The sequence below is a fragment of the Buteo buteo genome, chromosome 18 (assembly GCF_964188355.1).
Source record: "Buteo buteo chromosome 18, bButBut1.hap1.1, whole genome shotgun sequence".
NCBI lineage: Eukaryota > Metazoa > Chordata > Aves > Accipitriformes > Accipitridae > Buteo > Buteo buteo.
Genome location: NC_134188.1, coordinates 13,037,774 through 13,052,937, shown reverse-complemented (window position 1 = coordinate 13,052,937; position 15,164 = coordinate 13,037,774). Strand labels below are relative to the sequence as shown.

At 38.2% G+C, this 15,164-nt stretch overlaps 1 protein-coding gene across 4 annotated transcripts in view; it reads left to right on the top strand.

The window, feature by feature from the left end:
• Positions 1-78: 78 nt before the first annotated feature.
• Positions 79-15,164, top strand: part of AASDHPPT (aminoadipate-semialdehyde dehydrogenase-phosphopantetheinyl transferase) — a 45,770-nt gene continuing 30,684 nt past the window's right edge. For 3 of the 4 annotated variants that reach the window (XM_075050008.1, XM_075050010.1, XM_075050007.1), the window contains exons 1-2: positions 79-282; positions 1,365-1,590. In XM_075050008.1, the coding sequence (XP_074906109.1) occupies positions 139-282; positions 1,365-1,590 (370 nt within the window). In that variant the 5' untranslated portion in view covers positions 79-138. Of the gene's footprint in view, positions 283-584; positions 814-1,364; positions 1,591-15,164 lie in introns of those variants that run through there. The other variant, XM_075050009.1, reaches the window with a different exon arrangement.

The following is a 15,164-nucleotide window of genomic DNA, read 5'->3' as shown; positions in this document are numbered from 1 at the left end:
CAGGGCACTTTGATGTCTGATTGGCTGCCGTTCCTCGACGGCGGGTCCCTCCCGCCCAAGGACAGGCGCATGCGCACGTTGTGCCGCACGGTAGCGGAGGCGCGCGGGTCCCGCTGCCGTTGGGCGGCGCGGGGGGCTATGGGCAGCGTGCGCTGGGCCTTCCCTTGCGCCGCCTGGCGTCCCTGCCGCCAGGAGTGGCTGCTGGCGGCGCGGCTGGTGCAGCCCGAGGAGAAGGACCGCGTCGGCCAGTTTGTCTTTGCCCGTGATGCCAAAGCCGCCTTGGTACATGCTGGTGGGGGGGCGGGAGGCACGGCGGCGGGCGGCCGTAGTCTGCGGGCGGGACTCACTGGATCGCCTTGCCCGGAGCCCTCCGTCTCGTTGCTCTCTCTCCCGCTGCTGCGGGCGTCGCCGGCGGGGCCCTGCCCCTCGACGGGGCCGTGGCGGAGGCTGCTGAGGGCCCCTCGGGGCGCGGGCGGAGGCTGCTGCGCTGGGCACCTCCCCCCCCGGCACCACTCGCGGTCCCGGGACCGGCGCTTTCCCCTGGGGACCAGATTGTCTCTCTGCCGACTCAGTATTGCCCAATTTTCTGACTTTTCGTAGGAAAATACGCCCTGCGAGGGCATGACAGGGAAGTAAATGCATTACAAAGCGTTAATTGCCAGCTCTGCTTACATCTTCACTTCGGAGGAAAAAGGGATGTTTGCAGTCTGCTCTTAGTAGTTACTCCGAAAGACTTCACAAGTTTTACGTCATGATGTTAAGAGAAAATCAACGTACTCTAGGAGACTATACGTGAAGACAGTAGTGTAACGTGTAAGGAAATAAAACTGGTTACATAATTCAGGTTTTAAATCTTATGTAACAATGTGGTAGTAATACAGACTTTTGCTAACTAGCCTATAAGTAGTCACTCATAAGTTTTAGCTGTGTGGTATTTAGCACCTGAGTCACTGAATTAATGTACTGAAAGGAAGGCTGCTGAGACACTTTGAATGTTCAGTGTGGGATAAAAAGTATTGATCTATGCAATAAAGTATCCTAAGTAAATAAGGTAGAGAAGGAACTATTTTATGTGGTTCTTCTAGGCTGGGACTGCTTTTTATTGGGTCTTGTGTTGTCTCTCCACTAATAGCGATAACAAATGCATTCTGTATTTGGGTCTGGTAAACTATTTTGGTTAAATTTACTTGACACAGGCTTTTATAAAAGGCAGAAATCTAAATGATTTGGCTAAAATATACTCTTAACTTTGTATCGGCAATAATAAAGCCACATTTTTTTAGGTAGGTGGTTTTCTAGCAACCACAGATATTTTGCACATAGCATAATAGTTCTGTATTAATCACTTCCATTTTATTTCACAGGCTGGACGCCTGCTGATGCGGAAATTAATTGCAGAAAAGTTGTGCATACCTTGGAATGAAATAAACTTGCAAAGGACATCAAAAGGAAAACCTTTCCTGGCAAATAACGTATTCAGTATCTATTCGAATTACAACTTCAACGTCTCTCATCAAGGAGATTATGCAGTTCTTGCAGCTGAGCCTGAGCTTCAAGTTGGCATTGATATTATGAAGACTAATTTACCAGGTAATGCATTATGGTGACCAAAGCAGATTCTGTCGTGTTTAAGTGCTGAACATTTTAATGTTTCCCAAAGAACCAATCTGTGTCCTAGAAATTCAGTGTAATCAGAAGAGAGTATATGAATGTATTGTGTATTTGTTTTTTTTATTGTTAAATGCACTCCTCATTGTTTATTTTGGGTTTTCTGTTATGCCAGGTATGAATATATTTCCAGTTTAGAAAAGCAGAACCCTGGAAAAATAAGGTCATGAATCCTGCTATGACATTGGCAGGACCAGCATCTGCAGATATTTTAGTTACAGGTTTGCTGTCTGTCAGCTAGAAGCAGGGACAACTTTCCAGCTAGGGACAGTGGGATCCATCCCCATGAGAACTTTATAGACCATGAGTATTACTTTCTTGTCCCACAAACGTGGACATTATATGTGTCAGCACCAGGCCCAGTATTGTAGCAAATGGGCATCAGAGATTCACTGTGAGTGTGCAGTAATCTTCAGTGAGAGGGGATCATGAGGAGGGAGCATTTGAGGTGCCCCTGTTAAAAGACTAAACTTCACAAAGATTAGTTGTTGGCCTATTTATTTGTATGAAATGTTGCTCTAACCTGACTATATTAGTGAACTTCAGGATCCAAATTTTAAATTAGAATTGTAGCAAAGTGTATTTCTTAAATACGGTTTTATTGAGATCATTTAGTTCACAAATGTTTGTCAATGCATGACTGGGTTAAAGGAGAAACATACTGGGGTTTACGATTTACTGGAATTTTAGTTTTTGAGAATCTTCCTCAAATGTTTAACCAGATATGATAGTAATAGCTGTGTTCTTAGAAGATCTCTCTTCACAATCTCCGATATGCCCAGCATGTTATGCTGTGAAATAATTTGTGTAGTAAGGTAAAGATTCAAATAAATCCTGACTGGATAACTCTCTCTGATAGCTTTACACCTTTTTAATGATTACTACAAGTGTACGTTTTTGGATTGGTATGTTTAGCTAAGATGCGCAGAAGCTTTACTGCAATCCAAAGTAGAGTTCTCCTCTGTGACTCACTTTTGTCTATTGTAGACCCTTACTCTAAAGATGGTGGTCAGCATGAGGTCACACTGTAGCCCGTGGGGGACCCCACACCAGAGCAGTTGTATATTTCGTGATAGGAACTGTGGCCAGCAGGTAAAGCTGCACTGGAATAGGTGTGCCCCGGAAGGGACTGTAGTAATGCAGGGCCCAAATACCAGATTAAGCTCAAGGCTGGTGCTTTTGTCATAGCTCTCCCAGGCAAAACAAAGTGATGTCCCAGCTGTGTCTCCTCCAAATGTCTTGCACACCGTCATTCTATTTGCTGCAGGGGCAGAGTGACAGAGAAGGCCTTGACGCTGTGCAAACACTGCTGATACTAGTGTGTTATCAACACTGTTTTAGGCATGGATCTAAAACACAGTGCCATACAGGCTGCTATGAAAAAATTAACACCCAGACCCAGTACCCTTGGAAACACTTTGGCTGGACTTGCCACAAGCCTTACTGCAAGACTCCAAAGTTAGTCATTTTAAAAAGCTTTCCTGTTTCAGCAGCTAGCTAGTGAAAACCTAAATGTTCAGATGTTTGTGTTTTAAGCTTTTCTTGGGAGATGAAAAATTGAAAGTTGTTTATACATGCTATATATGAAGGTAGGCATATCTTGCATCCTCTGCTGGCATTTTATGCAACTGGAATTGCAGCTGGCATTTTAAAGGCACATTGCCGATGTCCAGCTGACAAGTCTTATGAAATGTGTTAAACTCTCCTTCTGAATGTAGGAAACAATTGTTAAGAGTAGAGGTTTAATTTTACATTTAGGTTTAGAAACCTGTGTGTTACTTCTTCATTTTGGAATACAATATGTTCAGCTTTGTAAGGGAATATATTCTTAGTTCTTTTCTGTTTAAAAGAAAAAAAAATCTTTTAAGTTCAATATTAGCTGGCTTTATTAAAAAAAAAAATCTCATCTCTACTGCTTCCTTTCTCTTGCATTTTTTACTTATTTATTCACTATTTTTTTCTCATTTCCCTCATGTTAAATCGCTGAAATAGTGGATAACCCAATGTCCATTGATCTGTTGCTCGTTCTGCAGGCAGCACCAGAACAAATCAAGGTTCTTTTACCTTGTGTCTGAGTGTATTCTTAATTCAGTGTCCCATGTCACTGTTGTCATAAGAGGTGTAGAATCAAAGTTAGGCTGTCAGTGTATATTGTCACTTACTCTTAGTTATGTCAACTTTAGCAGGCTAAATTTAGGAAAAAATTATCTTGAGTTCATCCCATTGATGATGTTTTGGTTGCTGTTCTGCTTCTGTCATGTAGCTTTTTGATTGTCTGTCCTAGGGTTTCTAAATAACAACAGGAAGCTGAAGTTCAAAGTAGGATTTGGTGTCAGGTTTAATCTCAGCGGAAAAGTAGGAAAAGCGGTGAAACCAAACTCAATTTTTAGTTAACTAAAAAGAGGGTTTAGATACAGCATTCAGTTCTTGACGTCTTCAGTAGCAAGAGAGGCTCCTGCCAACATGTCCTAGAATCGTTGATGGCAGCAGTCATGACCTCTTACCATAAAGCAAATGTTGCCACATCCCCTTGGGCAGCTGCGTTCAGCAGCTGTGTGGATTTAATTTGTGAGTATGAGCTGGTGAGATTAAGTAACACTTTGAGATCCGACACAAACAGGCTTCAGTTTTTTTACCCATAGAGAGAAAAATGATGGTTATTCTGGAGATGCTCGTGATTCCAAAGACTAAATGATGGAATTAAATCGATGCTTTTGTAATAAAGTGATAATGAAAAGCTATATATCCAGATGACCAATCTGAAACAAGCTGGTGACAGATGCAGCCTGCTAGGATTCCCGAACATGGGTCCTTTTTCCACCTTTATCCATGGCTACTTGATCCACCTCTCCCTCTTTCATCAGAGATCTAGGTATATACGAACAGAAGAGGGGGCTATTAGGGCAAGTCACTGTATCCACAATCTGAATTCATGGTGGCCAGCTTCACAGTGTATACAGAGGAGTACAAAATGCATCATTACAAAATTTCCAGCTTTCCTTTCCAATATCTGAAGTTCCACAGCTAGCATAGTCTGTCCTGAAGTAATTTAGCTGTCAACAGCTTGTATGCATCTTTTCTATCTTTCGATAAGGAGAGAAAGGAACTTCAATTCTTGTCATGATGCATAAGAAATAACTGTCGTGTTAGCACCTGCTTGTGCAATTGTTTTCCACATTATGTAACTTTACATAAATATTTGTGAATTAAATAAAAAAATACCACATTCCAAAATTTAACGAGGTTTTATTTATGGCCATATGTCTTCCTTTTTGGAATTATAATTTGTATTTTTGGAAAAGAAATATGGTATTAACAAAGACTTAGTGATTGTATGTGGGAAAGTGAGCTAGCAAATAAGCAATATTAAGGATAGAATTTTAAATTATAGTCTCTGCAATATGAACTAAAGCTAGCAGTCTTTTCACCTAAAATTTTTCTGAGAAATATTTTTGTCTTAGCAGAATTGCCTAGAACTCTTTTTACTGCTGTGCTATGAATATATAACTTTGGCTTTATCAGTATTGTTTTATCTGATAGTTCCACTGAGTGGTGCTCTTGCTCTGTGGTTGCTAAGTACATTATATTTCTGTGAGTGAATCCACTATAAATCTTTCTCTGGAATAGCTACAAGGACAAAGAGTTCCCTATGTACAAAGTACATTACAGTAGGTTGGTTGGTTTGGGTTTTTTCCCAAATGCTTGTTTAAATATGAAGTACTTCATCTTGTGATGTTACCCAACAGAATCTTGATTGAGGTCTCCAATATTCTAGTTTTTATATTCCTTTATTGTTCAACCAGTGAACAAAATATGCAGAGCAAATATACAAGAGAATATCATGCAGCTGAAAGTTGTGAGAAATGTGCTATTAAATTGTGTGCTAGCATGTAACAAGGAGACGTGATGCACATGAACATTTTATGTCACTTGTTAATCTGTGCTATCTATTTTTGTTTTACTTATGAGCAATAAGAACCTGCCTCTTTCCATATTACTTTTGCTGCATTATTAAAGTCTGAAAAATGAAACTACTTCAAGACATAGCCTTCTTTGAATGTGAAGGCAGGCCATACAAGAAGCTATTCTTAGCAGTGCAAATAGAGACAGCTCTACAGAAGTTCCACAGGTATGCAATGGTTTATCACCTTTTTTCCTCTATTCAGATGTTGAACTAAATAATGTAGTGATGGCAGAAAAGGAAGATGTCCTCTTTAGGTATGGTGTGTTGTTGCCTTTTAGTTACCCGGCAGGTTATTGTTGTAGATTTAAATCAGGCTTTCAATTTACTTGGTTTTGAAGAATCACTGAGATCGATGATTTTCTTCTTCTCTTTAGATCAGTTTAAGATGAACTCAAGTCATTTGGGAAAATGCCCTCTGTACTGTAAATTTGTTACTGGATGTAATTGTGGACATTATTTGGCAAGAGACATAATGCATATGAAATTATTTTAACCCTTTCACAAAAGAAGTGAGAAGGATTCTCACAGTACTATTAACTCCTCTGGAAAAACTCAGCTTGTGATAATGTATTTGATTTTTAACTTCTGGACAAGAAATTTTGCAACAAGTGTCAACTTGGTTTAAGTGGTGTGTGGGATGTTGATTTACCAGTCACTTAAACTCTGTAAAGTAGAACATTTTCAGAGACTTAGGAAATAATTACAGCTTAATAAAGATTGCTTTGAGCATTTGAAAAAAGTTTAAATCTTAGGTTCAAGAGCTTTCCTGCTTTGCAAGTGATTTTTCTTTTCAGTAATGCAATTTTTTAGCTTAGATGGAATTACAAAGGTAAATAAATTAACAGTTCATTCCTGATCTTTCATAATCAGCCTGCAATCTTTCTTACCTATTGCATTATAGTTACTTTGATCTGGGCTTCTGCAATCTCAATGTAATTCCAGAATTAAATATTTGACATGCAGTAAAATTAGCTTTTCTCATTAATCTTCTGGGTTTATGCTAGGTTTGCTTATTAAAACACACAACAGGGTAAATTTTTCTGCATGTGAATTTTACAGAAAATTAATTTGATCTAAAAATACTTCCTGAAATGCTTTTTAAAGAAAGTAGGCTATTATGTGCAAGCACCAGATTGTTTGAAACTGTTTTTCTCTCAGGCAAAAAAATACAAACATAACTTATTTTTCTCTTTCTATTCTCATTATTTGATCATGGAGGTGAGATAATACAAGAAATGATAGAGATCTTCAAATCGGAGATATGTCACACGTGAATCAAAGTATCAAAGTCCCACACAAAGAAGCTAAATATCATACTTCAGTCTAGCTAGTGGAGGAAAGTGCTCTCTCGCCAGCCATTTATAAGCTTTGTGCCATTTCTTTTGGTAGTCATAAACTAAATTGAGAGTTAGGCACACCTACATCATAGTTAAGATATTTGGCATGTCTTTTATCTAGCAGCAATGTTCAAGTTTTTGAACTTGTAATGCGTTTTTTAATTGCTGTTTTTCACCTTTTGCAATGAGAAATTCTTGACCTAGAAAGAAATGCCAGAACAGGTTGTTCTTTGGAGTGCCTTTGTCCTTATGGTGCCTTAACTTTACCTTAAGCAAAGTTTTAATTGTTTTTTGGTTTTATTGTTGTATTTCAGTAAATCTCATAGCAGCAATCAGTATCTAATCTTTTACTACAAGAGATAAGTGCCAAATTATTAGCTAAAGGTACAGCTATGGATATGTAGATGCGCTGTTTGGGATGAAGAAATTAACAAAAGATTTAGGTTAAACGTTACTTCTAATGATTAAGGAAGTCAGAATTTATAAATACGAAAACACATCATTTTTAGATGCAAAATAGTGCTAAAACAGCTAAATAATGTCATTGTTGAACTAATGAATCATAATGGTCATATGCCCTTGCACTGAGTAAACGGGGAATAATTTCTTTGTTCCTGTTCTAGTTGAAAATGGAAAGAAACAGCCATCTTAAGCATACTGTTAAAGAATACATATTATATAGCAGTTTCATTATTGTGCTTTATTTAGTCACATTTCTAATACTGTTTTAACCTGGAATTACATCATGTTTGTAAAAACACTTGCACATTCTAGTAGTTGATTAAGCACCAATGCTTGATAAACTGTGAAAGGAAAATCTGATATTGTGATTGGATTTCCTCTTTGAAAGGAAATATACTTTTTAGAAAGAAACATTCTTAATCCTTTATGAATGTTTTTTAATAGGAAAACATAATCACATTTGGATTAAAATAGAAACTGACAGCAAAATGTAGAACAGTAAAAATGAACTTGTAGAGAATAGATATGTTTAAAATGAGGGATAAATTAACAATTATGAAAGCAAAAAACTTAAACCAGGAGCTTTTAGTAAAAATAAGAGGTGGAACAAAGAGGAACTATAAGAATGCTTGTCTGGTTTGGTTTGGGTTTTTTTTCTGAAATATCCTTCTGCACACAATTTAAAAAAAACACAGTTTATTCCTTAATTGGTCTTTTGGGAAGTCAAGTTATATATTCAAAATGAGGTGCTAAAGAGAACTGTGTTGGTTTTTTTTTTTAACAGAACTAAAAATACTTCTCAGCCTGTGCTAATGACAGTTAGCTTTGGCTTTCCACGTTAAGGAAGTCTAGAAGAAAGGTGTGATGGGGGGGCCAAGGTTAAGTAATTATTATGTAAGTATTAGGATTCGCTTTTTGAGGAGTTTCTTGCTAACGCTGACCATTTCCTATAGCTTCAGCTCTACAGATATTTGTTGCAAGGGTTGGAAAATAGAAGCTGTCTGTATTCTGTGTTGTCAGAAGCTTATTTGGATGTTGTCTGTGCAAGGATTATGCTTTGGAGATCTTATTAGTTTCAAGGTTGGGATACAATGTTTTAGAGACAGATTTGCAGATTTTTAGACTGACTTACGAAATGATAGAAACGTATCTTAAATATTTAATGTCTCCCCTCAGTAACTAAAAAAAAAATAGACTCAGCTGGATTTCCCTGATGTAGTTCCTTTCTAAAAGAAATCCTGATTTTTAACAAGGCAAATATTTTTATATTTTCTCACTGAAGGTGACAGGTTGCTGTTGTCATGTCAGGTTTTCAGGAAGGTTTAGGACCAGGAAACTTCTGCTACTTCTATAAGTAGCTGTTTTCTTGCCTTATATTGGGTGGAGCTGTAACTTCTAGGCATTCATGCCTGTGTTACGTGCTGTGTTGCATTTTGATGGAAAATCCAATCTTGTAGTGCATTAAAAAATAGTTACTTGCCTTGTACAGTTTTTCTGTCTGTTCATCAGAATTGTTGGGCTTTTGGTTTAAATATGTAGATCTTTTTCCTAGCAAAAAACCCCAATTTGATAAAAACATAGCAAACACTTGGAGATAGTATCTGCAAGAGTAGATATGGTAGTAGATCGCCATAGCAAGATGGGTGATGAGTGGAATGAGAACAGCCCTGTGGAGAAGGGCTTGGGGTTATTAGTGGATGAAAAACTGGATATAAGCCAGCAATGTGCACTTGCAGCCCAGAAAGCCAACTGTATCCTGGGCTGCATCAAAAGAAGTGTGACCAGCAGGTCGAGGGAGGTGATTCTCGCCCTCTACTCCGCTCTTGGGAGACCCCACCTGCAGTACTGCGTTCAGCTCTGGGGGCCCCAACATAAGCAAGACAGGTACCTGCTCGAGCAGGTCCAGAGGAGGGCCACAAAGATGGTCAGAGGGCTGGAGCACCTCCCCTGTGAGGACAGGCTGAGAGAGTTGAGGTTGTTCATCCTGGAGAAGAGATGCCTCTGGGAAGACCTTATAGCAGCCTTCCAGTACTTAAAGGGGGCCTACAGGAAAGGTGGAGAGGGAATCTTTATCAGGGAGTGTAGTGATAGGACAAGGGGTAACAGTTTTAAACTGAAAGAGGGTGGATTTAGATTAGATATTAAGAGAAAATTCTTTGCTGTGAGGGTGGTGAGACACTGGAAGAGGTTGCCCAGAGAAGTTGTGGATTCTCCATCCCAGGAAGTGTTAGATGGAGCTTTGAGCAACCTGGTCTAGTGGAAGGTGTCCCTGCCCATGGCAGGGGGGTTGGAACTAGATGATCATTAAGGTCCCTTCCAACCCAAACCATTCTGTGATTCTATGAAAGATATAACTGATACAGGTGAATGAACCATTGAAGTTTTTATCAGTTTTTCAGTTGTGGGCCATGTGCTGCTTTTGCCATGTTGCAATACAATTATCTTCCTCTTTCATCTTTTCTTGTATAGCCTGTTGGCTGGATAAAAGACAGCTCCTGCAGTAGCCGGTCTGGAGCTATGCAGAAGTTGATTTGTGTTGATAGCAGGGAAGGATATGTGGGGACAATATGCTGAATGACTAGCTGACTGCTATCTCTTCTCTATGGGAAGACCAAACAAAACATGCTGTGTTTCAGTTGTCAGGTGGGCCAAACGGTCTTTCAGCTGCTGGCAAGCCAAACAAATGGCTTTACAAGGGGCTTTTTTAAAGCATGTTCTTACATGGTTACTTTCACTGTTACGTAGGAGAGATCAATTCCCAAATTTAAAACACTAATACTTTTTCTGTCATTTAGTGGTTTTTTGGACTTCATTTTGAAGGGGGGAAAAGAGGGAAGGACTGTGTATACACAGAAATGGGGATGGTTTAAGCATGAAAAAGATAAGGGACTGTTGTGGTTTAACCCCAGCCAGCAACTAAGCACCACACAGCCACTCACACTTCCTCCCCCCACCTAGTGGGATGGGGGAGAAGATCAGGAGAAAGAAATAAAACTTGTGGGTTGAGATAAGAAGGGTTTAATAGAACAGAAAAGAAGAAACTAATAATGATAACACTAATAAAATAACAGTAGTAATAATAAAAGGATTGTAATATACAAATGATGCACAGTGCAATTGCTCACCACCTGCCAATCAACACTGAGTTAGTCCCTGAGTGGTGATCCCCCCACTCCCCCCAGTTCCTATACTAGTTGGGATGTCACATGGTATGGAATACCCCGTTGGCCACTTTGGGTCAGGTGCCCTGGCTGTGTCCTGTGCCAACTTCTTCTACCCCTCCAACCCTCTTGCTGGCTGGGCATCAGAAGCTGAAAAATCCTTGACTTTAGTCTAAACATTACTTAGCAACAACTGAAAACATCAGTGTTATCAATGTTCTTCTTATACCTAGCTCAAAAACGTAGCACTGTACCAGCTACTAGGAAGACAATTAACTCTATCCCAGTTGAAACCAGGACAGGGACATTTTTACTGCATCTGGCTGTGAGATTCATGTTCTGGGACAGGCATCTGTGCAGTGTCCTGACTTCTGACGTCGCAGGGAACTCTGTTGTTCAGTGGCTTCGTTACTGGAGTAGGATATTATGATGTGGAAGGATATAGTCCCAGAGTGTGTATGTCTCAATATTGAGGACCAGCTCCACACCAAATGCAGGATTTAGAAGAGAGATCTCTCATCGTACTCTTTGAGAGAAACCAGCTCAGTCTGAATTAGCTTGTACTTTCTAAGGTTGCAGAGCTTTCGGCAGGGGGAAGGGAAATGGCATTAGTCAAATCAAGGTGCTAGGAAGCGTGAATCATGTAGTCAAATTCATGTGGAAGATGATGATGACTTAGGTACTGATAATTGGCTTTTTTTCCCCCCTCTTTTGTCCAATGTGATATTTATGTACCAAGTACCAAGCAGATCCCAATGCACCTTCAGGTTCTACAGTAGTACTAGTTCCTTAGAGATGGGAATACTCTCCCTGTAATCACATTTTCACTAAAGTATCTACCCTTTCCTGCTACTATTATCTTAATGCTTTTATGGTTCAGTAGCAACCATTAGCAATACCATGTGGATAATGTTGTTTTGCAGTATATCTGATTGAATGCAAAGATAGAACTGGGTGTCATCCCCTTTGTGCTGGAATTTCTGTCTATGCATCTCACCAGCACCATATATGCATGCATATATATATACACACATGCATACCAGCATATATGTGTGTATATGTATGTATATATGTACATATATGCTTTTTATATACATCTATATGAGTGTGTGTGTAGATATATATGTGCACACACATGTACAGTGTGAGAGTTAATCTGATTTCACTGGAGGCAGAAAGTGATCTAGTATTGACACTGGGTGGTCATTCTCATAGCAGTGGGTTTTTGCTTGTCTGTTTTCTGGTAATAGTAGATGGTATTAAGTGGTATATTTTCCTTTTTTTAAGCAAAGGATTAATTGTCAAAGATTTCAGTCAATATGATCTTTCTGTATGTGTAGAAAGGCCGTCTAGTACATTATTTCATAAAATGTAATAAAATGTTTGAGAGATCTGGTGGCTTGTTAGTACTACTGTAGCGTAAGGCTATAGATGGTCAGGCACATATATGTGGGTACTGTTGCACTAGCAACACCTTGAGGATTTTGTTGTCTGTAATTTAAAGAGTAAAAAGATCTAGCTCCATTAGAACATGTTCTATGTTCCTAAATGTCTGTTACCTTTAGAGAGATCTGAGCATGTTTGACTTTTTTGACTTATTTTACATCAGTATTTGTTCCTCACAACCCACAGGCACAATGGCTTTATACAAGAAAGTCTATTTTTATGTTTATTTAGTTTTTGTGCTTTTGTGTTTATTTTCAGTGTGGATGCATCATAACTTCATGAGTGTTGAAAGGAAGTAGAGTTCCTGCTGCTCTGACAAAATGGAATGGTTGCTTTAACTGATATATTTTATAATGGAAAACTGATTAAAATGCCATTTTTATGGGGTAATTTACCTTTTTGAGGAAATACTGTGGCTACCTAGAGCTTTGCTAGCTGTGGTCTATGTCAATGGTTGTAACTTTTACTTGCTTAAGCCCTTTCCAAGAGGTTGTATAACAAGTTACGAAAGGTTTTCTTATTTTATTACTGCTCATTATCTTTTTTGCTATTACTGTTTAGTTATACATTTCATTAAAAGAATTTGGGTTTCCTGAATCATCTTAGTGATTTAGACCTCCTATATTTTAAATACTTTTTTTTTCTCTACTCAGAAGCAAGCTAAAACCATGCGCTTGTACCCAGGTGTGATTATGTCAGTAAGGTCTTCAATGCAAGTCTGTACTGCAGTTGAATATTTGGCATAGAAAGAACATGTGAAAGTATGCTGGAGTCTGAACAAAATTTGAGAGGATGTGTCATTTGACATTTGTTCTGAAAATAGAAAAAAAAAAAGCATGTATCTGTTGCAGACCATAGACCACTTGTCTGTAAATTGATCAGATGTGAGGTATCCACTTAATAGTGTGTGACTTCTCTTCAGGTTTTTTTATCCAAGCCACACCTGTGTCAAAATTGCTGTTTTTCCAGTGCAGTTTTGGAGGTAGAGCTATCTAATTCATTATGATTCTTTACTTTCTTTTGTTTAACATTGACTATCAGGGCAGCTTGCTTAAATATTCATTACTGCTGTTAGACCCAATCCCAGTAATGTGATTGAAACCTTAGCAGTTTCTCTAATATTGCAAAGACTTAACGATCCTAACTGCAGAGAAAATATCAAACATTATCAAATTATGTCAGTCTCTTTATGACTTTTCCATGTTGTACAATCTGGGAAACGTTGAGTAATTCGGAGGAGGCAACCTCAAATTTTCTGACATTTTAAAGTTAATGCTGCTTCTTGGAGGCACGCCAAGATGAAACATATCATCAGTAGTTACACGAGAATGGATGTTTAACATATATCACTGGGAGAATTGTGGGATACTGGCAGAAAGTGGAGAGGTCACAGAATCCAAATCCAATTTCCAACTCACACTAAAGCTGTGTGAAGTAATAGATTTTAAAAACATGCTTTGTTAATTTTCTGTCTAGTTCTTCCAAGTTAGTAATTTATCTAGCTAGTTATTTGTCTTGTGTTGTCAGTTTCTAAACATCTGTACAAGGGTTAGTTGGTATTAATGAACAATTAGCATTTGCTCATTGGTTGCATAAGAAATGTTTTGTCTGTATCAGTTTACTTTGGTTTCCTTTAGAGATAGTAAAACATGGTCAAACATGTCTTGGGTCCTACATCAAAGGATTGTCAGCCCAAGAGTCCAGGACTCAAAACGTATTCATTGTATACAGTTTGTTAGTTTGCAGGATTTATAGCTAGGCTGTGTTTTGCTTTATTAAGTAGATTGATCTGTTCATACTTCAGTCGCTCATTTTGCTAGCCAGTACGTTTCGCATTGTCACTTTGCCCGTTTGCCATCTGAAAGTAATTGATATGTATTGATTAGATATTAGTTCTTGATCACTGACCTGTTTCTTTCATGAAGTTCCAGGCAGTCAGGAATCTGTTAGCATTCTGGGGGTTGGTGGTTTTTTGGTTGTTTGTTTTGTGGGTTTTTTTCAGCGGATTAGTTGATCAGTAATCTGGCAGTAGTAGCTTTTAGCTTTCAATTTCCATATTTTTGGATATAGACCACAGTATAAGCTAGTTAGTTTGTATCTGACCAAAACAATTTGAAGACTGTAAAACTGGTAAAAACTGAAGTGAGGAAGGTCAGTCATCTGTTCTTCTCACTGTTTTTGAAAAGGCATGTCATAGTTTTAATAACTTCAGGTACAACAGGACAGTTACTACCTTTAAGTGTACATTGTATTACCAAAGCTGACTTACAATTGACCTGATGTTTTAACAGTGTAAACAAAACACCAGTATGAAGATTTCTGTATTAGCCCTATGGATAGTAGTCTTCACTATTATTAGCATCATAATTTACGTGGATCTGCCTACAAATGCAAGTTGTTTGGCTTTTTTTATCAGGTAGGAAAATGGGGGAAAATTACCCTGCATTTATCTACTATTTCTAAAGCATTTTCTCAAATAGGACCAGGGAATATAGCATGTTTTCTTGTTCTTCACTCCTACATCTTTTTAAAATCAATCTTTTTGTATCTGGTCTGAGGTTTTGCTGTTTTACAGGGAAAATGCAAAGCAGATTTTTGGCCTAGTCTTTACAAAAAAAAAATTAATAAAATACCCAGTTGTCATTGCAGTGGAAAAGATGGCATTGTATATTTCAGTGTAAATAGTTTGTGCAAAAAATCCAAAATGCACACGTGTATGCACATACATGATTGTGCATACTTATCTGTATATAGCATGTTTACTTTCCAGGTTTAATATTGGACTCTTTTCCAGTATCACTCACTATTTCTTCTCCTCAGTCTTCCTGAAATTTACTGGATATTGTGTATTTTTAATTTAATGAAGAAACCTAACTTTTGGTTTAGAATTTTTTTTTTTAAATGCGTAGAAGACAATTTTTGAAAGATTACTCAGATTATATTTTTAAGGATCTAATGTGCTTGAAAGTTTATTAGCAGGGAATAATAGCTGTATATAGGAAAGAAATTGATTGCCTTCACAACTGTGTTAATTTTACTTTTTTTTTTTTTTCTGTGAACTACTCTGGTTTCAGATCTTCATTATGGTGTGACAGAGGTGTGAGGCTTAAGTGTCTGTAGATTAAA